Source organism: Coturnix japonica, chromosome 18 (assembly GCF_001577835.2).
Source record: "Coturnix japonica isolate 7356 chromosome 18, Coturnix japonica 2.1, whole genome shotgun sequence".
Classification (NCBI taxonomy): domain Eukaryota; kingdom Metazoa; phylum Chordata; class Aves; order Galliformes; family Phasianidae; genus Coturnix; species Coturnix japonica.
This window is the reverse complement of record NC_029533.1, coordinates 5,076,501-5,097,881: the sequence shown is the minus strand read 5'-3', so window position 1 is coordinate 5,097,881 and position 21,381 is coordinate 5,076,501. Positions and strand designations below refer to the sequence as shown.

Below are 21,381 nucleotides of genomic sequence, written 5' to 3'. Positions count from 1 at the left end.
GGAGGAACGCTGCGTCTGTCAGCGCTCTGCGCGCTTGGATTGGCTGGATTGAAAATCCGGTGGTGTGGATTGGTTGCGCGCAGCACCCGCCTCCTGACCAGCTTCCTGTAGCTCTGATTGGCTAAGAGGACAGTTGTTTACTTCCTGCTACCGGCGTCAGTCCCGTAGGCCACTTCCGCCCGAAGCTCCGCCCATTCTGAGCGCTGATTGGCTGATCCTGTGAACCTCGCTCTCTCATTGGTGCTCTGCCTCTTCCTGCGGGCGGAAGTTTGAGGCCGCTCTGGGGCCGGGTGGGAGCTGAGCGGACTGTCATGGCGGCGCCGCTGCGGGACCGGCTGTGCTTCCTGAGCCGGGTACGGGCCGAGATGGGGGATGACGTCATCAGGGGGTGGACTGACGTCACCGTGGGGGGCGTGACGTCACTGATTATCCCTCGGGGTGATGGGGGGGGCGGTTCTGTGGGGCCTTTTAGGATCGCTGGGTTCTCACTGTGCCTCCTTTCAGCTGCCGGTGTTACTGCGGGGAACTGCGGACCAGGAGGAGCCGTGCCCGGGGTTTGTGTTGGAGGAGATCAGCAGTATCTGAATGGGGAGATATGGGGGGAGAGAGAGACAGCCATAACACGGGTCATGGGGACTGCAATGGGGGGAGATCCATCCAACCCTAACACATGTAATGGGGTGAGATCCATCCATCCTTAATACACATAACGGGGACAGCAATGGGGTGAGATCCAGCCATAACACATGTAATGGGCCTAATGATGGGGTGGGATCCATCCATCCCTATCACACATCATGGGCACAACAATGGGGTGAGATCCATCCATCCCTAACACATGTAATGGGCACAGCAATGGGGTGAGTGAGATCCATCCCTAATACATGTAATGGGCCTAATGGGGTGAGATCCATCCATCCCTAACACACATGTAATGGGGACAGCAGTGGGGGGAGATCCATCTATTCCTAATACACGTCATAGGCACAGCAATGGGGTGAGATTCAGCCATAACACATGTAATGGGCCTAATGATGGGGTGAGATCCATCCATCTCTTAACACACATAATGGGGACAGCAATGGGATGAGATCCATCCATCCCTAACACACGTCATGGACCTAATGATGGGGTGAGATCCATCCATCCTTAACACATGTAATGCGATGAGATCCATCCATTCCTAACACACATAATGGGGACAGCAATGGGGTGAGATCCATCCATCCTTAACACACGGCCCAGAGATCTCCCGTGAGTCAGCAGGGAGCAGTCAGTGTTTGCTGGAGTTCCTGCTGGGCCGGCTGCGCGGCGGCTCCTGCCACGTCAAGCTGAAGGTACGACATTGCTGTGGGCTGGGGGGATTGATGGAGCTGTGGGGTGGGCAGTTCACCCCAATGTTGGGCCCGTGACACCTTGTCAGGTGCTGAAGATCCTGCAGCACACGTGTGCACAGGGCTCACCGCAATTCGTGCTGCAGCTGAGGAGGAACGCTGCCTTCATTCGGGAAGCTGCAGGTAATGGGGTGTAGGAGTAGGGCAGGGGGTGGGGAGGGCTGTGTGTGGTGCTCCTGTGGCTCTATAGAACGGCCTGGTGCAGTTCTGTGCTGGCTGAGGCCGGGTTCAGCCCCAGGCTGCCTCACCTCGTGCCTTGCAGCATTCACTGGGCCCCCAGACCCCCTCCACGGCAACAGCTTGAACCAGAAGGTCCGGGCTGCTGCGCAGGTGAGTGCTGGCCCCGTGTCCTCTGTGCCTGTGCACTGCTATGGAGGCTGGAGCAGCTCCTGCTCCCCATGTCTGGTGCTCCCCAGGTCTCTCAAACATCCCTCTCTCCTGTCAGGACTTGGCCAGCTTTCTCTTCTCGGATGCTGTGCCCCCAACGGTTGCCACGTGTCCTGCCCGTCCCCTGCATCCTGCAGGTAAGTGCAGGCTGTGCTGTACCTCCAGCTCCAGTGCCTTGCAGGGGTCTGGCCCCTGTTACTGCCTGCTGGTGTGTTAGGGCTGATGTCCCACAGCTCTGCTAGTTACAGGCTGAGGGTGTTGTGTTGGACAGAGAATTGTACCCAGGGGAACAGGCTGCCATAAGTGTTCTTTTAATTGCTCTGGCTCCCTGCTCCTCCAGGCAATTCCAAAGGTTCTGCTGTGCTTTCTGAGGGAGGAACAGCAGTGACCCAAAATGCCTCTGCTCTTTCTGACTGTGCCTCATACCTCCCTTAGGCATGGGTTCCAAATCCAGTCCCTGCAGCTCCATGCAAGGATTTGGCTTCAGCAGCGAGAGAGGCAGCTCAGGTAAGTGCCATCTGAAACCCTTGCTGGGCATTGCCCTCACCCTGCATATGGGTGCTGCCCCCAGAGCCCTTGGGCTGGGCTCTCAGCTTCCTAAGGCTCTTTCCCAGCCTCAGCAGGTGAAGCCCTGCTCAGCACCATCCAGCGAGCAGCTGAAGCTGTGGCCAATGCTGTGCTTCCCTCACTGGACGGACCCCGTTCTCACTGTGGGGAGCTCCATGAAGACACCTACCAGCCTGTGACAGCTCCTTCTCCTGCCAGAAGCTTGGCCAGCTCAACCAATCCACCAGCAGCCACCACAGCTCACATTGCCCGAGGTGTTTCTCCCATTGCCTGAGCTGCCCACCCCACTGTGTTTTGGGGTTGCTTTGTCTCCTTCTGGGGCCAGTATGTCACTCCCTGGTTTGCTGTTTTTGTGCTTGCAGTGAGTCATCAACCAGGGCTGGCAGGGGGCGGCTGGGAGGAGGCAGACAGTGGGCACAGCTCCCAGAACTCCTCACAGGAGAATGGTGACCTGAGCCGCACCTCAGACACCTACAGTAAATCAGGCAGCGACAGCCACTCTGGGACCAGCCGGGAGCTGGTGAGCGGGGCTGAGAGGTAAGAATGGAGAACAAGGCATGTTTCGATTGCTCCGAGTTCTTTTGAGATGGTTTTTCCATCTGTACATTGCCCTTGTTTCCCATACTGTATTTTCCATCTCCTGGAGCTGACAGACTCTGTTCCTCTGGGGGTGTTTGTCCTCCTGGTCTGGGCAGCCCTCAGCCACATAGAGCTGACTGCAGGGACACTGTGTGCACAGGACGGAGCAGGGCTGTCTCTGTCTTCATGCTTTCCCTTTGCAGGGTGGATGCTGACAGCCTGGGTGATTGCCTGAGGGAGGTGAGCCTGGTATCAGCACTGACACAGGGAGCCAGGGTCTTCCTGACCAGGGAGGAAGCACAGCACTTCCTTAAGGAGTAAGTGCCCGAGGTGGATGCTCCCCAGGTGTGGGGCAGCGTGAGCCTCACTTGCTCTGGCTACAGGGCTAAAGTGCTCGTGGGGCTCTATGTGTGTCCATAACTGCTGTCCCTGTGCCAGGTGTGGGCTGCTGAACTGCGAGGTGGTGCTGGAGCTGCTCAGTCGGGCCCTGGAGGACCCCAGTGACAATGTCCGCATGGTGAGTGCCTGCAGGGCTGCTGCTGGTTCACATCTGCCATGGGGGGCTGCAGGCTCAGCAGGGGCAGGGGAAGCAGCTCTGCTGAGCTTGGAGATTGTGGTGCCTGCCGCCCTGCTCAGCTCTCACCTCCCCACAGCGATCCATGAGCGCCATCTCATCCCTCATGTGCTCTGACCTGCTGGCTCTGGACCAGATCTTTGCAGGGACACGACAACAACTGCAGCAGCTCAGCCAAGGCAGCCCCGGCCCTGTGGCCAACCGAGCAACCAAGGTGACTCCTGGGGCATCCCAGTGACTCCTCCCCGGCTTGTGGTGCCCTTGGGAGCTTGTTACCTTGTCCTTTGGGGCACCCCTTGCTACCAACCCTTGGAGCTGGCTCTGTGTGTAATGGGTGGGCAGTAATCATGTGCCAGCATCGTGCTGCTGCTCCCAGAGCCGGCAGATCCTTGTGCCCTGAGGGTGGCAGCAGGCACTGGTCCCTGGGAGAAGGTGCTAATCCTCACTGTGCCCCGTTCCATCTCTTCCCCCAGATCCTGCGGCAGTTCGAGGCTCTGTGCGGAGGCCGCCCGTCCCCCAAAACCTCACGGCCACGCTCAGCTCCATCTGCCCTCACTGAGGGCTCAGCCCCCTGCACTGGGGACCTGCTGACGGACATCCCACCCCTGCCTGCAGAGAGCAGCATCCTGCAGCCCCTCAGCGCACCCACAGCCCCCAGCACCGCAGCAGCTGTGGGGACACAGCCGGGATTGGAAGCGGAGCCCTGGGAGCAGCCCGGCCCCATAGCAGTGCCCATCCCACACAGCCAGGAGGCAGAGAGCAGGTTGGGGGTGGATGTGGGCACGGCTGCAGCCCCCACCCGCAGCCTGTCCCTGTTTGCTGGCATGGAGCTGGTGGCAGCGCCCAGCACAGCGCTCAGCCTGCACCCAGCGCCTGCGGAGCCGCGGACGTTGCCACAGCCCCGGGGTGACACTGTGCCTGATCCCAAGGACTCACAGCCCTCGGCCTTCTCCTTCCTTAATGCATAGCGGCTGCTGCAGGGCTGGATATGGGGCTGGATAATGTGGCTTCTCACCAGCAGGCAGCCCTATGGAGGGCAATGGGGCTGTGCCTGGGTGCTGTCCAGGAGCCATAGGGTCGGTGGCGGAGCTTTGAGGCTGGTGCTGCCATCCCGTTATGGGGCGGTACGTGGGTCCGGTCTGTGGGGCTCCACTGCTGGGTCGGGGGTGGCCCTGAGTTGGGGTCAGAGCTGTTGGGGTCGCGCTGCTGTGATGCCAGAAAGCACCAATAATAAACCTGAGCCCGGATGGGACCCGGGGCTGCCTCTGAGTGCTACATGGACCCCACACCGCCCCTATAGACCCACACAGCCCCTATAGACCCACACAGCCCCTATAGACCCACACAGCCCCTATAGACCCACACAGCCCCATAGACCCGCCCACATCCCTCCCTAAGCCCCGCCCCTTTCTCCACCTCACCCAATCCCGTTCTTTACCCCTCCCCTCATATCTCCGCCCACTCCTCCTCTATCTGACAGCCCCATCATCCAATGGAGATGCCCCGCCTCCTTGGCGCTGACCAATGAGGGGAGGGGAGGGGCGGGGCGAGGCCTGCGGGCGGAGGGGCGGCCTACGGTGGGGCTGGGGGCGAAGGGGCCGGGACCGGGTCCGGGGCTGGGGTCGGGTCCGGGGTTCGGGCGAGGGTCGGGGTCGTTCATTGCCGGGTACAGGATGAGAAGCGCCCGGAGCAGCTGCTCGTGTCCGGGCGGTGCCGTGGAGCTCAGCCTCACCGGGCTGCCCGTGCCCGTACTGCCACGGCCAAGCAGCGCCTCGCCCGCTAAACACGTGGTGCGGTCAGTGTCCGTCGTGGGAGATGGGAAGAGTAAAAGGAACGTGATGGTGGGTGAGATGGGGGGAGATATGGGGATGGGGGGAGATGGAGGTAGAGATGGTGGGGGGAGATGGATGAGGAGATGCGGTGGACGATGGCGTGGGAGACTAGGGGGAGAAATGAATGAGATGGGGGAGGAAATGTGGGGAGATGGGAGGTGGTCGCGGAGATTAGATGGGGGGAGATTGGGGGAGATGGGGGGAGATGGGGGAAAAGGGAGGGAGATTGGGATGGATGATGGGGGACCTGGGTAATATGGGAGAGCATGGCGGGGAAAAGGGGGGAGAATGGTGTGGAAGATGAGAGGGGAGATGAGAGGGAGATGGGAAATGGGGGGTCGTGGAGATGGGGGATAGATGTGGTTGAGTGGCTGGGGGGAGATGGAATGGGGTGGAGATGGCTGTGGGAGATGGGTGGGCTGTAGGGAGCAGGCACAGGCAGGCACAACCACTTGAGCTGTTGGTTGCAGATCCTCACTGAGTTCTGCTTTCTCCCCCCCCCCCCAGGAGGATGCAGGATCTCGGGCCATCAACAACCTGCGCAGGTCCAACAGCACCACACAGGTGAACCAGCGGGCGAACAGCACACACAGGTAGGGCTGCAGGTGATGGTGTGTGAGGCGCAGCTCTGTGCCCCTCCTGCACCACCAGGAGCCAGAGCCTTGCACAGCCCGGCAGTGCCTTTGTTGGCCACTGCTGAGCCCAGATCAGAGCAGGCTTCTTGCTGGAGCAGGCTGAGTGATGGCAATCCTGCTGTGACTGCCTCGTTGCCATGTGCCTGCATTCAATATTAACCCCAGGGCATGTGTCCTTTCCTTCTCTTTGCCTTTGGGCTGAAGCTCGGAGCAGACAGGAGACTTCCTGACCTTGTTTGAGAGTAGTTCTGGTGGGAGAAAGAAGGTGGCGAGTGTGAGCAAAACCCCCCTGGAGAAGAAAACAACGTGGAACATCCTGGTGAGGGCTGTGGGCTGAGCTGGCTGCTGGCACAAGGAGCAGAGCGTGGGGTGGGGGTCTGATGGGGGGGATTTGCAAGGTCAGTGCAGTGGGGGTGCAGTGCATCCGTGGCAGCTGGGCTGATCCCTGATCCACCTGCAGCTGCACTTGGCACAGTATTTAAGTCCAGGGTTGTGGCTGCAGCTCTGTGCACCTGACTGAGGGAAGCAGAGGAGGACTGCAGTGCTGTGGAGCTGAGATATTCTATGTGGGGCGGACATGGGTTTCTGGATGGAAGCTCAAGGGGCTGGTTTGCTGCTTGCTCTTATTCGTGTTGCTCCCATGGCAGGACGATCAGCCACGAGCCTTCCCCGGCCCCTCCGGCTCCCGCCCGGCCGAGCCTCCAGCAGGCATGAGGAAAAAGGAAGCCACTGTGCTCCTAGCAGCCAATTTCACGGCCAACAATAGGTAGGAGGGGTGGCCCTGAGCCAGGGACCTGCAGGCCTGGCACTAATGGAACCAAACAGAAAATGTTTGGGCAGAGGAGGCGGTGCCAGCGCTGTGTTTGTGCTGTGCTGGGCCCTGATGGGGACGTGCTTTGGGGGCTGCAATGGAGCGTGGTTCCTTTGGGTTGGTTCTGGGAAGGGGAATGAGTGAGACATGAAACCCTTGGGGCTGGGAAGGTTTTAGGTGTGAATGTTCAGCACTGTGTGAGCAACAGGCTGTTGTGTCCATTGGGGTGTGTACGTTGCCTGTAGGGTAACAGCTCCTGTGTCCTCCCCTGCTTCAAGGCAGTGGTGAAGGTCACTGTGTAGGGTATGTGCTGTCCCGTTCAGATCCAGTCATCCTGTGTTCTCTTCCCTATGTGCAAGGAGCAACAAGGGTGCGATGGGGAACTGCGTCACCACCATGGTGCACAATAACTATTCCACCACTGACAAGGGCCCTGCACCCAAAAGCTCCAACCAGGCTCCGAGCTCCCTCAAGTAAGTGTGGGCCAGCTGCTGCTCTGGGGGCTGCACTGACCCCGTGTTTGTGTGGGGCAGAGCGGGGTGGGATGGTACCAGTGGCTTTGTTTTCTGCCTTAGCAATGTCATCAAAGCGACCACAAATGAGGACAGTGAGAGCAGCAGCTTCATGAAGTCTCAGAAGAATTTCTCCAGCAACAACATCATAACGCACAACAACAACAGCAGCCTGCCCAGGAGGAAGGAGGTGACGGAAGAGGAGGCAGAGAGGTGAGCTGGGTGGGTGGGAGAGGCAGCAGGGTGGTGTGGGATCAGGTTTATTGTTGTCTTGTGGGACTCTGGGCCTGGGAATTGCTTCTCTTGGCACACAGGGTTGAGCGGCTTCTCCCTGCCTGCTGCTCAGCTCAGTGCTCTTTGCCTTATCCTAATCAAAACGACATGTTCCTCCGTGCTCTTGAGCTGAACCAGCATCTTCTAACTCATAGGTCTGGGGTGCAGGGCTGGGCTGAGCTGTCCCTGCTTTGCTGTGTCAGGTGATGGTGGGCGGCCGTGGGGCTGATGCTGCTTCCCTTGCAGGTTCATCCAGCAGGTGAACCTGGCTGCCGTGACCATCCAGCGCTGGTACCGACGGCACTCACAGCGGCGCAGGGCAGGAGCAGCGGCTCTGGGGCGCTTGCTGGCTGCCAAGAGGGAGGTCTGTCCCCTGGCTTTCCCTTCCCATCACATCTACCAGCCCAAACCTGAGCTGTGGGGCGCAGGGGAGGCTTTGCTCTTGCACTGCAGCAGCTCCTGTCCCTGTCAAGGTGCCTTGGGATGCAGCCAGGAGCCTCTCCAGCTGCAGGCAGGGAGAACGGGGCATTGTGCTGTTGCTGTCTTGGGTGCTGTCATGGTCAGAGGAGGGAAGCCCTCTCACAGCTTGCTGCAGTGAACCAGTAACCATTGGCTCGTTAGGGAGTGACGTGTCATCTGCAGCTATTTGTGTTTCGTTGCGTTTAATTATTTATCCCAATAACAAAGAGCTCTGTAGCTTGTGAGATGCTATTTTTAAGCCTCGTCTCCTTGGTGGTTTCAGCCCCGGATGACAAATAATTGCATTTGGTGTCTAGAGAAAAGAAGTTGCTGTAAAGTGGAGCTTTTCAAAGGGACCTGGGGGGTGGGATGGGGGCTGGGGGCTGTGGGATGGGGTGACACTTGGCTGTGGGTGCAGCTGAGCTCCTGGTCACAGCATTGACCTTTCTCTCTGGAAGGAAAGGCAGCAGCAGGAGGAGAGGAACGTCCTGGATTTGCGTGACAGGAAGGACGAGGAACGACGGAAGATCCGGGAGGAGAAGGCACGTCTGGCACGGCGCGCTGCCATCCAGGTAGGAAGGAGGCCCTGCATCGTGCCTGGGGCTGCAGCAATGCCTCAGCCTCAGCCTGTGCTCTGCATCTCATGGGGCTTCCCATGAAACTGAATTCTAGTAAACGCTCTTTGTGGAGACTGAGGTGCCACAGAGCGGTTTCCTTTGCGCTCCTGCCAAGCTTGGCAGCTCACCCAGTTCTGGTTTCCATCAAGTTCTCAGGGAAAGGGAGACTGCTCTCAAACTGGAGGCAATAACCGCAGCTCCTTGGGGCAACCAAGGATGAGAGAGGTCCCCTGAGGGTCTGTCCTTGGGCTCGGGTCGCCCTGTGTTGTGCTGAGCTCTGTTCTCCTGCACTGATGCAGGACACACCTCGCTGTCCTTGCTGTGATCTTGGCAGCCCTTGATGGCAGGAGGGAACGGCTGCTCCTGGAGCACAGATGAGGGGCTGGGCCTGTTACAGACCATGGGGAGTTGCTCATTTGGATTGCAGTAGAGCTGGGAAGAGTTTTAAAAGCTCCAGTTCCTCTTTGGCCTATATGGAGTCATGTTTCAGGGGAATGCCGTGGGAGACACAGCAATGAGCAGCTGTGAAACGCTGCAGCAGCCCTGCAAAAACACGTCCTTGTGCCTTCAGTGATTTCCCATAACACAACTCAGGCAGCCCCCAGGCACTGCTTTGCTTGGCCCTCGAGATGCTGATGTGATATGGTCCATTTAGAGGTCCTATGCAGAGCAGCAGAGGATGCTGCACAAGGGCATGCAGGACCTTGTCCATCACCAGCTCTTTGCTTCCAGTAGCAAAGGGCAGAGCTGTGCTTCATGTGCTTGCACTTTTTCTGAGCAGAGTTGGCCTTGTTAACCCTGCAGAGCTGGCTGTGCAGCACGGTGCTGTCACTTGGCTCTTATTCCACCATGTCAGCACCACCCTGTGCTGGGCAGGACCCTGATGACTTCTATATCCCTACAGGAGCTGCACCAGAAAAGGGCCCAAAAAGCTGCCGACACAAAGCGCTTGGCAGAAGAAGAGCTGGCACAGGTGAAGGAGAGCAGAAGGGTAGCAAAGAAGAAGCCTGCCAAGCCGGCTTCTGCACGGAACGGCAGTCCAGCCAGCAGCAGCATCAAAGCCAACAACGCCAGTGAGTCCCTGCTGCAGGTCTCCATGCTTTGGAGCAGTGTGTGACGGGGGAAGGAGGGTGTTGGAGGGGCGGTTCTCACTCTGGGGAGCTGCTTGTTGCAGGCACATGAGAACAGTCTGCTTCCTGCATATGCCAATTTCTGTTCTGTAGCTGCAGAGCCAGAAGCAAGCGGCCTCGCAGAGCTCAGCTCCACGCCTTCTCAGGATCATGGTGTGGAGGACAAGCTGCAGGTGGGTCTGGCTTCGCCTCGAGTTGCTCCTCAGGCACAAACTGTTCTGCTGGGGGCGGCTTTGGAGCCTGGGTTTGCTTCTATGGAGATCCAGCAAACTGTTTGACTCTCAACTACGTCATCTTCTCCTCCAGGATGTGAGCTCCAGAGAAATGGGAGGTGAGGATCTGGAGACGGTGGTGACTGCTGTCAGCAGGGATCCATCCAAGGCGACGCTCAGCGAGCTGCTGGACACACTGAGGCTGCTGGAAGAAGAACCAGAGCTGCTGCCCCCTCCAAAGCTCTTCAAGAAGGACAAATACGCTTGGGTAGATGGGGTGAGCAGAGGGCTGGGAGGAGTTGCATCAGTCCCAGGTGGAGCCTTCTCACTTGTGGGTTGTGGAGGGCAGGAAGGCTGGGAAACGTGGCTGGTTCCCTGTCACTGGGTGTGCTGGAAAAGGTAATGGAGGAGTTTTGAGCAGCTGGGATGTCCCCAGGGAGGAGCAAAACCTTGTGAGGGCTGAGCACAGAGGGTGGTGCTGCTCCCTGGAGCAGTAAGAGGGCTGAGTTGCACTGCAGCCCTTCCTAAGCCCCCCACACTGCGGGAGCTGCAGTGCCCCATTCAACATCTCTATCCATCCTACAGGAGCCCGGCTCCAACTCTCTGACTGCTGACAACTTGGAGAAGTTTGGGAAGCTGAACCACTCCCCTGGCGTCCCTGAGGATGGGGCCCTGCTCTCAGAGGCCAAACTCCAAAGTATCATCAGTTTCTTGGATGAGATGGAGAAATCTGAGCAGGAGAGGCCCAGATCCGCCACCTCGGCCACACAGCGGGAGGTGAGCACTGGGTTGTGCTGGGGTGGTGGACCCCACTGAGGAGGGTCTCTGCCCTCTGGTTTTGCATGGTCTCCACCTTCCCTTATTCTTTTTTACCCCTGTCCCAGGGGCTCCTGTCTGAAGAGGAGCTGGCACACTTGGAGCAGGCATCGGCTGTTGCCACGGAGGTCACGAGCTCCATCATGAGGCTGAAGCTGGAAGTGGAGGAGAAGAAGCGAGCCATCAGTCTGCTGCAGACGGCCTTGGTGTGTGAGCCAGATGCTCTTGCTTGGTGGGAAGGAGCAAAGAGCCCTCAGCTAAAGTTCCTTGGAGCAGTGGCTTTGAAGCACAATATCAGAGCTTTCCTGACTGTTTCCAGCAGTGCTAATGTGGGCAGCCAGAGACTGCTGGGCCACGCAGTGATCTCGGTTATTGTTAGCATAGAAAAAGATCTGCAAGGTCCTTCCTGGGCTGCTGTGGGCGTCTCTCAGCCTTCTCTTGGCTGCCTGCTGTTTGAAGGCTGTCTTGGCCAGTCCAGGAGCCCTCAGTCCTGGGCTGAGCTCTTTCCCTTTGTCATCAGAGGTTTGATCTGCAAGTAGATTGCAAGAGGCTTGAGCACATGAGGGCTTTGGTGTAGCTGCTCCTGATGGTTCTGGCCCAGAAATGCCTTCCAGGTTTAATCTCTTGTCCGTGTGCTGGTGCAGCTGCTCCCTCTCATGTCTTGTGGTTCTTTCTTCCCTACATAAAAGGCTCAGCAGAGGGAGCTTACTGTCAGACATGTCAAGCAGACCGAGAAGGAGCTTGGCCACCAGCTCCAGCTGCAGAGGGAGCAGTACGAGGCAGCCATCCAGAGGCATCTGGCCTTCATCGACCAGGTAATGCCATCCCACCTCAGCCTGCTGTTTCTGCAGCCAGAAGTGGGGCTGGTCGTGCTCTGCCTGGTTGCCTGATGCTTTTTTTCACCCTTCTCAGCTAATTGATGATAAGAAGGCGCTGAGCGAGAAATGTGAGACGGTGGTGGCTGAGCTGAAACAAGTGGACCAGAAGTACAGCAAGAAGCTCAGCCAGATGCAGGAGCAGCACGAGCTGGTGAGAGGAGAGGGCAGATGGGCTGCAGGGAGAGGGGATGGGATGTGGCAGGGCTCCCAAGCAGTGTGGTTTTGCACCTCAGGGAGGAGCAGTTGCTGGTTGTAGGTAGTGAGGCACAGAGCTTTGCCCTGGCTACCTATGAGGCTGTGCTGCCTGAAGCTGGGTGCATGGCACTGAATGAGTGGTGACACAAACCCAGTGCCAAAGAGGAACGTGTACCTGTGGCTGTCTCCTGTGCTGGGTTAGCAGGAGCAGGGATGCCCTCAGAACTAAATGGGGAGAAGATAATAAAGGAACGTGGGGCGTTCTGGTCACACAGCAGAGCTCTGTGGGTATCACAATGCTCTTGCTGTCATCTGTCCCTGGATGTGTGGCTGTGTGATGCTGCTGCTGGTCCAGGATTTGCTGCTGCAGTGCCTCAGTTCCCTCTCCCTGCTCCCAGCAGCAACAGCCCAGGAGCTTCTCTTTTCCCCCTGAGCCCCTTGTGGTTGTCCCTGCTCTCCCTTGCTTGTGACCATTTAGTTTAACCTCTTCCCTGCTTTCTCCTCTACCCCGTGGTTCTGTGATTCCCTTTCTCTCTCCCTCTCCTCCTTTCTTTCTCCCCAGGTCTGGCGTGCTTTGGGCCCCTTTTGTGAGGTAAATGCATCCTTCGCTCTTCTTGTGTCTTTGCCCTTCTGCCTGCATGCACCGACCCCTCCGCCCCGCAGCAGAGCTGGGTGTGTGGACACCCCTTCCCCACAGCTGTCAGATGGGAGACTCCCATATAGCAGAGCCTCAACCCCATGTCCCCAGGGAAGGGGAGGCTGGAGGAGGAAGCACACGCACACTCTGATCTGCAGCCATTGCCCAGCCTCGGATTCCCCTCTCCTCTCTAATAGGTGCTCCCAGCCATGGCCAGCAAGTGCGTGGGCTGCACGCAGCTGAGGACGTCGGCTCCTGCCTGCAATGTCCTTTTCTACAGCCGAACTAACAAGGGTTTTCTTCCTTAGTTTCTCTCTGAAGTTCTTCCTGTTGGTTTCCAAACAGGAGATCAAGAAGCTCAAGGAACTGATGAGCGCAACAGAGAAGATCAGGAGGGAAAAGTGGATTGATGAGAAAACCAAAAAGATCAAAGAGATCACTGTGAAAGGTACAGACCTGTAGGATAGAGGGGAACACAAAGAAACCTGTGCATGTCCACTCAGCCATTCCCAGCCCATCTGTGCCATTGTGGCTGGGGCTGAGGCACCTGCAGAGCTCTGGGTTGTGCTGAGCATCCTCCCCATTGCCCCAGGGCTGGAGCCAGAGATCCAGAAACTGATCACCAAGCACCGTCAGGACATCCAGAAGCTGAAGATGCTGCACGAGGCCGAGCTGCTGCAGTCAGATGAGCGGGCAGCACAGCGGTACTGCCGGCAGGCGGAGGAGCTGAGGGGGATGCTGGAGCAGCAGAAGGAGGAGCAGAGCCAGCGGGAACGGGAGCTGGCCCGGCAGAGGTATGTGGGACTCGTGGCATCCAGCACCCACCCATAGTGGGTTCTTGGTGCTGTCAGCAGTTGGCATCCACATGGGGCAGCCTCAGGAGGTGGTGTCTGGGCACCCTGTGTTGAGTGGTATACAGGACAAGGGTGGAGGGAAAGCCTTGCAGCTCTGTGCTGGGGGGCCCCAAATGTCCTGAGCCTTGCACCTTGCTGAGACTGCTCTGCCCCCAGGTGTGAGAAGCTGCTGGAAGAGGAGGAACAAGCACTGCAGCAGCAGCGGCGCCGGCTCTATGCGGAGGTGGCCGAGGAGAAGGAGCGGCTCAGCCAGCAGGCAGCCAGGTGAGGGCTGGGGCTGGGGGCAGCTCTGTGCCACGTGTCGTGTCCCTCGGCATGTTGTGAGCTGTGGGCTGTGTGCGGGCAGGCAGAGAGCGGAGGTGGAGGAGCTGAGGCGGCAGCTGGAGGCGAGCAGCTCGGCTGTCACCGCTGCACTGAAGGAGGAGTATGCCAGGGAGAAGGAGGAGCAGGAGAGGAGACATCAGGTGTGTTGCTTCTCTGTCCCTTGGGATCTACCAGTGTGAGCAAGGCTGTTCTGGGTGCAAGCAGTCTGTTCCTTGTGTCCTGACACAACCAGGAGCTGCGTGCATGGAGCTGTGTGCTGGCAGCCTATGGGCAGTGTGCACACATGGGATCAGGGAGGGCCCTGCCCAGCTGTACCCACTGGAGCTGAGTGGTTCTCTTCCATGTCCATCTGTAGACAGAAGTGAAGGTGCTGAAGGACCGACTGGAGCTTGAGAAACAGGCCTGGGAGGCCAGCTATGTGAAGAAGGAGGTAATAGTCGGGGCTGCCCCACTTGGGACGTGCTGCCCTCAGGCTCAGAGGTGATGTTTCCCTTCTGTGTTGCCATCCCCAGGAAGCCTGGCTGCTCTCCCGGGAGCGGGAGCTGAGGGAGGAGGTGAGGAAGGAGAGGGACAAAGAGATTGAGTTGGTCATCCAGCGCCTGGAGGCCGACATGTCCTCCGCCAAGGAGGAGTGCGAGCGGGCGGCTGAGAACAGGTGGGGAGGGAGAGGGGGTGCTCCCAATTGCCTTCCTTGTTTTCCAAGCTTTTTGCCTGTGCAGGGAGCTCTGAACATGGGCTGGGGAGCTCCCAGTGTGGCTGCAGCACTGGGCTCTGTCCTCTCCTGCTTTAGGATTAAGAGGATCCGGGACAAGTACGAGGTGGAGCTGCAGGAGCTGGAGAGGTCTGAGCGAAAGCTGCAAGAGCGCTGCAACGATTTGAAGGGGCGGCTGGTAGAACTGGAAGGGGAGAGCATCCGTCTGCAGGGCCTGCTGAAGAACAAGGAGCAGGAGGCGGAGGAGATCCGGAAGGTGAGCAAGGAGCAGGGCTGGGGGTCCAGCTCCAGCAGATTGCATTGCAGCACACAGTGTCACACCGGTGTCACCCTGCAGGTCCGGGATCAGCTGTCCCAGGAGCGGAGCAGCCTGACAGAAGTGATCCGGCAGGAGTTTGCAGACAGGCTGATGGGCATGGAGGAGGAGAACAAGAGGCTGAAGGCAGAGATGGTGGAGCTGTGCACCCGGCAGCGCCTGGAGCTGGACAGGGTGGTACGGCAGAAAGACCGAGAGCTGGAGGAGGTCCACAGGAGGTGAGGGGCTTTGTGCTGGGCTTGCAGCTGGGGCAGCACATGGCTCACCTGGGGTGTTCCTGCTGGCCCAGTGTGTGTTCTGCAGCCTGCTGTGGGCCTGCATTAAGCTCCTGCGTGGACGTGGAGGTGGCAAGTAGTTGCCATGGCTCCAGGAGTGGTTCAGGGCTGCATAGAGCATGGGTTCTGGCACTGCCAGTGCTGGATGGCAGCTCTTTGATGTGCCCAGATCTGGGAGTGATGAGAGCTGGGTGCTGGACTCAGCCTGTCTCCATCTTCCTGCTCAGGGTGAAGACAGCTGTGGCGAGGAAGGAGGAGAACGTGAGCAGCCTTCGGAAGCAATACGAGGTGAGTATTGCTGCCCCTGCCCTTCCTGCAGCACTGCCCGGGCACGGCTCACCCTGGCTCCCTGTCTCACAGGCTGCAGTGCAGAGAGCAGACCACCTGGAAGCCCTCCTGGAGCAGCAGCGCCGGCAGCTGCTGGCCAACGAATAACCCCGTGCCACCCCAGGGCTGGGTGTATGAGCCCCCCTAATGTGGGGCTGGGGGCTGCCTTCCTTCTTCCCTCCTCTTTTTTTATAACTGGTGCCTCGGCCGGGGGTCCCACTGGGGACATGTGACAGCATTTGGATTCCTGGTGGTTGTTTTAACAATAAAAGCTGCTCTGGTTTCTACAGCTTTGATCTATGTCCTTGGGGAGAGGGGAGTCTCCGTGCTGTTGGCATCCAGGGCTTTTTTTTGTTTCTTTTCCTTGCTGATGCATGCATCCCTCCCTGCATGGCCCTGAGCGCGCTGTGCTGGGAGCTGGGGGCTGAGCCCTGTGGGCAGCGTGGGGCTGAGAGCTCTGTGCAGAGGGGAGGGCAGTGCCACGTGCTGGCAGTGGGTTAAGCACAGCTTGTTCTCTGCCACCTCGGGGTGTGGGGGGAGAGGAGAGACATGGCCCAGCATCTTGTCTGCTCTACGGCCCCGTTCTGCCTTTCCAGCTGTGAAGTGCAATGGGAGGAGACTGGACCAGGGCAGGATGCGATCTCACAGCCCCTGCTACCTGCAAATCCCTCACCACCTCCCAGCAATGCTGGGAAACGCCTGCACTGAGCTCACAACATCCGTTTCCTATCGACAGGCACTTTGTGATCCCTCTTATGGAGGTTTTTCTTTCCAAGAAGGCCAGTGCTGCTGCTCGGGGCATGTCTTCTCATTGGAGTCTCAGGCCTGATACGTGCCCTCAGGGTGGTTCTGTGCTGGTGTCAGTCCTGGTGCTGCCCAGAGCCCACAGGACAGAGGGCTCAGCAGGCACTGGATGCACAGTGCACTCCTCTGGGTCACCCTCTGTGTTACCAGTCTGGACGTGGGGTGCAGTGGTGGAGCACAAGGTGATGCTGCCCATACAGCCCAGCAGCAAACCCCAAGCAGGACCTGCACTGGGATGGCTGCTGGATGGCAAAACCCACAGTGATGGCCAGGGATGCTTCTGCTGCCTGCATCCTCCAAAGATCGAGTGATTCATCATCAGAAATCTGCATTGAAAGTGCAATTGCTGCACCGTGTGCTGATCAGTTCAGCCTGATCAGCGGAGGGGGCTGGAAAGCCCAGGGATTCTAAAGCTGTGCTAATGGTTAGTTCTGTGTCACTAAGCTGTGCTAATAGCCGGCAATTCCGTGTAGCTGGAAGAGGTGAAGGTAGCAATGAACTGAGCTGCCAAGCTCTGTATGTGACCACAGTGTATCTATAAGCACAGCCCTGAGGGTCCCTGCGTCCATCCCTGCAGTGCTGGGTGACAGACATGCACCCATCTGCCTTTACTGTTCTTGCTTTACTAACAACCGCTTCCTGAGCTCTGTTTCCTCCTTCCACCCTTCTGTGCAGCTTCCTCCCATGCTGCTCCGCACTGTGCCCTGTGCTGGGCTCTGTCCCATTCTCACCGTGCTGTCCAGGGCTGGACACTGGCTGTCCCTGCTCCAGCTGTACTTTGTCACACGGGCACAGCGGCCACGGAGTCCCACGGTCAGCAGGAGGAAGGCAAGGGAGAGGACAGGAGAGTTTCCCACCTTGAGCCCTGCACCAAGGCTGAGGCTCCCATCCCTCCCTACAAGCATCCACCATGAGAAGACCCCCAGGAGGCTGCTGCCCCCCAGCCCTCACGCCGTGCTCGGGGCGCTGTGCCCGTGGCACCGGGCTGACCCTCACCCTGCTCGCCGTGCTGCTGTTGCTGCTGCCCACACAGCACAGCCTGTGGCTCCAGCTCTCAAGGTACAGTGGGGCGGTGGGGTGGGAATGCTGTGGCCCCCTGGTCATGCCATGGTGGTGTTTTGCTCCAGAGCCATTTTGCCCTGGGGAATGATTAACCCCAAACCCGCCTGTGCCTGTCCTCCCTGCATGTGCTGTGCTCAGAGCAGCTCCGGTTCCTGGCCTGGGGTCCAACGGGGTGGTTCCAAGCCCAGCTCATTTCTGCTTTGTGGGGATGGCACCAGATGGGTGCAGGCAGAGCCACAGCAGCACCACCTGTGCCTGTCCTGAGCCTCTTCTGTGCCTTCTGCAACAGGGCTGGGAATGGGATAGAACCCCCCTGCATCCCTCCCAGCCTTCTCTCTCCTTGCCCAGGACTCCTGTCCACCACAGAGCCACAACCACAGCAGCCCCAGAGCGGGTGACACGGGCAGCACGGCCACCCCCTGGCTCCAGAATGTCACCAGACCTTGGGGACACATATGGGCAGGATGAGACCTACAGCAGCTCGGTATAGTGGTGCCACGGGGCTGGGGTAGGGACACACAGGTATCGTGTCCCCAGGTGCAGGACACCATGAAGGTGCCGTGCCATGCACTCACTAGTCCCCTGTGCTTCTAGGGCTGTCCCAGCAGCATCAGGAAGAGGATTGGGGCCACTGAGTTTGGGGCCGCTTTCCTGCCCACCATCCCGGTGCTGCAGTGGGCACGGCACGCACGGGAAGATGAGTATCAGCGGCTGCACCGATACGGGGGGGCTCACGGCTGGAAGGACATCAGCTGGGATGGTGTGTGTGGGTGGGGGATCCCTGTGCATCGGGAGGGGGATGATGGAAAACAGCACCGCAACCCATAGAGTGGGAGGAGAAAGTGCTGAATGGGGGACCCCCCCCTTGTGCCGCCCGCAGTGCTGAAGTCATCCCTGTCCCTCCTCAACACCTCAAGCAGTTCAGTGCTCTTTGACATCCACCCTCTGGCCACACGCTGCACCCGCTGTGCCGTGGTGGGCAATGGGGGCATCCTCCATGGCTCCGGAATGGGCACCACCATCGATGCTCACGACTATGTGTTCAGGTGAGGGCACAGAGGCTGGGGTGCAGCTGGGGGGGAACCACCACCACCTCCCCACGTGTCCCTTTGCAGGGTGAATGGGGCCATCACGGAGGGCTTTGAGCGCGATGTTGGCAGCAGGACGTCCTTCTATGTCTTCTCCACCAACACCATGATGAACGCGCTGCGCAGCTACGCCGCCAACGGCTTCCAGCACCCACCCCAAACACCGGTGGGGGATAGTGGGGCATGGGGACAGGGGAGCTGTGGGCATCGTTGTCATCTCCTGATCCTTGCTGTGTCCTTTGCTGCAGGAGACGTGCTACATCTTCCTCCCAGACCACGACCGTGACTACCTGCTGCTGCGGGCAGCCCTGAGCCAGCAGCCTGTGGACAGTGGCCAAGATGAGGGGGTTCAGTAAGTGCTCATGTTGGGGGGGGACACAGGCACATCCCTGTGCCCCACAGCTCCCAGCAGCTGCCCACATTCCCCTCAGCCCCCAGGAGTTCTTTGGGGAGGACTTGCAGGTGGAGAAGTTTAGGATGCTGCACCCGGATTTCATCCGCTACCTCAGGAACCGGTAAGAAGCCCCCAGGGGGGTGGGGGGTGTTCCCCCTTCCCATCCTACTGCTGTAGGTCTCTCAGGCTCCCGTTTGCTCCCTACAGGTTCCTCCATTCCCACATCCTGGCCACCCCATTCTGGCAGCTGTACCGACCCTCCACTGGTGCTGTGATGCTGCTGACCGCTATCCACACCTGTGACCAGGTGGGCACCCCATGTCCACAGCTCTGCCCTGGGTGCTCCTGCAGCCCTTCACCTGCATCACCCTCCACAATTCACCTCTCTGCCCCAGTCACTGCTTGTAGAGCTGCTCCCACAGCACTGCCCCACACCAGGGCAGTGGGCTCAGCCCTGTGTCTTGTAGGTGAGCGCCTTTGGGTTCGTGACACCGGGCTACCGGGCGTACTCAGATCATTACTTTGACCATGGGCACAAGGAGGTGCAGTTCTTCATCAACCACGACCTGAGAATGGAGATGCAGCTGTGGCAGCGACTGCAGCGCAGTGGGATTCTGTGGCTCTACACCGGCTCAGAGGGGATCTGATGGGCTGGGTGTGTTGCTGGGACCTGTGAGTGAGGAGCCGGGCTGGGACTCGAGCACAGTGTATGATGAGTTTTGCCAGGCCCTGCACAGCTCTGCTGTGGGGTAAAATGAATTAATGACGTGAAATTGAGTGTGGGAGAAACAGGAACTGAATCAGGGAGTATCTGGTGCTGCGACTTCACGGGGGGCTGCTGTGTGTGCAATGAATCCTTAGTGTGGTTGTATGGTGGTATCTCCTGCTGGGGCTGCCTCCTGCCCATCTGGGGGGCTCTGTGATGCCTCTGCCCTGGGCAGGGATTCATAGCACCCTCTGTTTGTTGCAGTAGCCCTGGGGTGGCAGCCCCTGTCCACAACCCCCATCCCGTGGCTGGGAGGGTCCCCTGATGCCCTTTATGCCCATCACTCCTTTTGCCCTCCTGGGGGGCTCAGCCCCCATCCCTGTCCCTTCCCAACATCACAGAGCTGTTTCTAGGCCAGTGCCCAGTTCAGGCATGAATAAACCAGCGGCGTTGCATAACTGGGGCTGCAGATTTACACCGGATGGCTGCCCGAGCCCTGCTGCTGCACGGCACCCAGGGTCCCCAGGCCCAGGGCAGCTGCCTGCGTGCCACAACCCTGCTCCATCCCTGCAGGCAGACAGAGCAGAGCAGCGGCTGTGCCACTCGCCGGCTGTGCCAAGCTCCCCAATTAAGGAGCCTTCCTCCCGTCGTGGATTAGCCAGGATCAGTGGAGCCCGCGAGCGGGCCGAGCTGCTCAGTGGGAAGGAGGTCAGGAGGGCCGGGTGCTTTTGGCAGCCGCTGTGCAGAGATTGTGGCTCAAGCTGGTGTCTGCCCAGCAGGGATTAGCTGCAGCCCCAGACAAAGCGGCCGGGGGGCTGGAGGGGGTGATCCCAGTTCCCATCCCATGCCGGGCACCCAACACCACAGCTGGGTTATTTCAACCCCATCCACTCACCAAAGCCACCCCACAATGGGAAGGCTCCATTAGGATGGGCTGTGGGTGCCCGCTGTGAGCTGCCTGCCCACCCATGGGTACATTCTGCCTCGTGGTGACTCAGCTGTGCCAGCTCAGCGGCACATGGAGCAGGTTTATGGGAACAGCCCCACAACAAGGCTACCACCTCCCCATAGCACCCACTGCCCTCCGTCACCTCCCCACCCCACAGCATCCCCATCCCAAAGCTCCATCCCAGCAGGGTGCACAGGGGGCATGTAGGTGTCTCCAGGCTGTGCTGAGCCAGATCATTGGGACATGGCCTGCACATGGCTGGGGGGCACTGGGGGTGCCATGGGTGAGCTCATATTGAGAGGCAGTGACCCTGCTAGGAGCATGAAGGAGCGAGCTGGCTCCCAATGATGGAGGAATGTTTATTCCCTCTGAAGTCTGCAGTTTTTCCAGCCCTGTATCTATTTGCGGCAACGTGACATGTGCGGCGTGGTGTTCTTTGCAAGCTTCAAGTCTTGTAAAAAATTAATTGTTGTATGCAAAATTTGGCTTTAGATTTTAAAACCGGCACTGAGCCCTGGATTGGAGGCTGCGCTTCCTGCTCCCTGCAGAGCGTTGCCCCCTGGGCCAGCACAGACCCAAAGGGACATCTGTCGTGGGTCCCTGCACCCAGCTGGGTGGGGGCTCATGGGGGGCTGCTGACTGGGTGCCCCTGCAGGGCTCCATGTCTGGGGGGTGCAGACCTACATGCGTGGGCTGCGGTGTTGAGCTCACGAGGCTGAGCTGTGCTGTGCAATACTCCCAGCTTGAAGGGTCCCCCACTGAATGGGGATACGTGGGGTGCTGCTCCCTTGCCAGGGGTTGGGGTCTCGGGTCCTGGGGGTGGTGCTGGGGCGGACATAGGGGATGCAGGGGGATGGTGTCCCATGTTATCACATCGCGCCCCATCCCACTCCCCTCAGGCGGTACATCACTATCACAGCTCCTCGGGGCCGACGCTGCCTTTACCGACCGTGGGGTGGGGTCTGCCCCGTGGGGACCCCCCTCCCCGGGGACGAGCCGGGGGTATCTCCCGTCGGGGCCGCGCGGGGGCGGCGGAGCTGCGATCCCAGCGCTGCGGACCGT

General features: G+C 59.2%; 3 protein-coding genes across 6 annotated transcripts; all 3 read left to right on the top strand.

The window, feature by feature from the left end:
- The first annotated feature begins 245 nt into the window (after positions 1–245).
- Positions 246–4,759, top strand: TEPSIN (TEPSIN adaptor related protein complex 4 accessory protein). Its single transcript, XM_015880170.2, has 13 exons — positions 246–353; positions 505–577; positions 1,246–1,337; positions 1,424–1,517; positions 1,657–1,724; positions 1,840–1,918; positions 2,217–2,288; positions 2,396–2,602; positions 2,711–2,885; positions 3,131–3,244; positions 3,366–3,444; positions 3,581–3,715; positions 3,975–4,759. The coding sequence occupies exons 1-13, from the start codon at positions 312–314 to the stop codon at positions 4,467–4,469; spliced, it is 1,725 nt and encodes a 574-aa protein (XP_015735656.1). The 5' UTR covers positions 246–311; the 3' UTR covers positions 4,470–4,759.
- A 368-nt stretch (positions 4,760–5,127) lies between these two features.
- On the top strand, positions 5,128–15,605 carry CEP131 (centrosomal protein 131). 4 transcript variants are annotated; one of them, XM_015880125.2, is made up of 26 exons: positions 5,129–5,342; positions 5,841–5,926; positions 6,173–6,287; positions 6,616–6,734; positions 7,139–7,252; positions 7,355–7,504; positions 7,811–7,928; positions 8,482–8,595; positions 9,545–9,713; positions 9,864–9,943; positions 10,077–10,259; positions 10,568–10,759; positions 10,867–11,004; positions 11,488–11,613; positions 11,711–11,827; positions 12,434–12,463; positions 12,854–12,956; positions 13,101–13,302; positions 13,519–13,626; positions 13,709–13,826; positions 14,042–14,116; positions 14,199–14,341; positions 14,477–14,654; positions 14,736–14,932; positions 15,217–15,277; positions 15,350–15,605. In XM_015880125.2, the coding sequence occupies exons 1-26, from the start codon at positions 5,175–5,177 to the stop codon at positions 15,422–15,424; spliced, it is 3,279 nt and encodes a 1,092-aa protein (XP_015735611.1). In that variant the 5' UTR covers positions 5,129–5,174; the 3' UTR covers positions 15,425–15,605. The 4 variants fall into 4 exon arrangements, with proteins under 4 accessions (XP_015735613.1, XP_015735614.1, XP_015735611.1 ...); XM_015880127.2 differs by lacking the exon at positions 7,811–7,928 and having other exon boundaries at positions 5,128–5,342; positions 8,487–8,595; XM_015880126.2 differs by lacking the exon at positions 12,434–12,463.
- Positions 15,606–16,699: 1,094 nt separating this feature from the next.
- Positions 16,700–19,492, top strand: LOC107322294 (alpha-N-acetylgalactosaminide alpha-2,6-sialyltransferase 2-like). The gene is made up of 9 exons (XM_015880195.2): positions 16,700–17,179; positions 17,531–17,666; positions 17,777–17,942; positions 18,063–18,228; positions 18,298–18,436; positions 18,519–18,622; positions 18,702–18,785; positions 18,872–18,971; positions 19,132–19,492. The coding sequence occupies exons 1-9, from the start codon at positions 17,031–17,033 to the stop codon at positions 19,309–19,311; spliced, it is 1,224 nt and encodes a 407-aa protein (XP_015735681.1). The 5' UTR covers positions 16,700–17,030; the 3' UTR covers positions 19,312–19,492.
- The last annotated feature ends 1,889 nt before the right edge of the window (positions 19,493–21,381 follow it).

Bases quoted from the DNA above. Each gene is read 5' to 3' on its own strand.
- TEPSIN (XM_015880170.2), top strand. From the start codon at position 312: ATGGCGGCGCCGCTGCGGGACCGGCTGTGCTTCCTGAGCCGG. The intron at 354-504 runs GTACGGGCCGAG...GCCTCCTTTCAG, and splicing joins GGCTGTGCTTCCTGAGCCGG to CTGCCGGTGTTACTGCGGGG. The intron at 2,886-3,130 runs GTAAGAATGGAG...TTCCCTTTGCAG, and splicing joins CTGGTGAGCGGGGCTGAGAG to GGTGGATGCTGACAGCCTGG.
- CEP131 (XM_015880125.2), top strand. From the start codon at position 5,175: ATGAGAAGCGCCCGGAGCAGCTGCTCGTGTCCGGGCGGTGCCGTGGAG. The intron at 6,735-7,138 runs GTAGGAGGGGTG...CCTATGTGCAAG, and splicing joins AATTTCACGGCCAACAATAG to GAGCAACAAGGGTGCGATGG. The intron at 9,714-9,863 runs GTGAGTCCCTGC...TCTGTTCTGTAG, and splicing joins CATCAAAGCCAACAACGCCA to CTGCAGAGCCAGAAGCAAGC.
- LOC107322294 (XM_015880195.2), top strand. From the start codon at position 17,031: ATGAGAAGACCCCCAGGAGGCTGCTGCCCCCCAGCCCTCACGCCGTGC. The intron at 17,180-17,530 runs GTACAGTGGGGC...CTCCTTGCCCAG, and splicing joins CTGTGGCTCCAGCTCTCAAG to GACTCCTGTCCACCACAGAG. The intron at 17,943-18,062 runs GTGTGTGTGGGT...TGCCGCCCGCAG, and splicing joins GAAGGACATCAGCTGGGATG to TGCTGAAGTCATCCCTGTCC.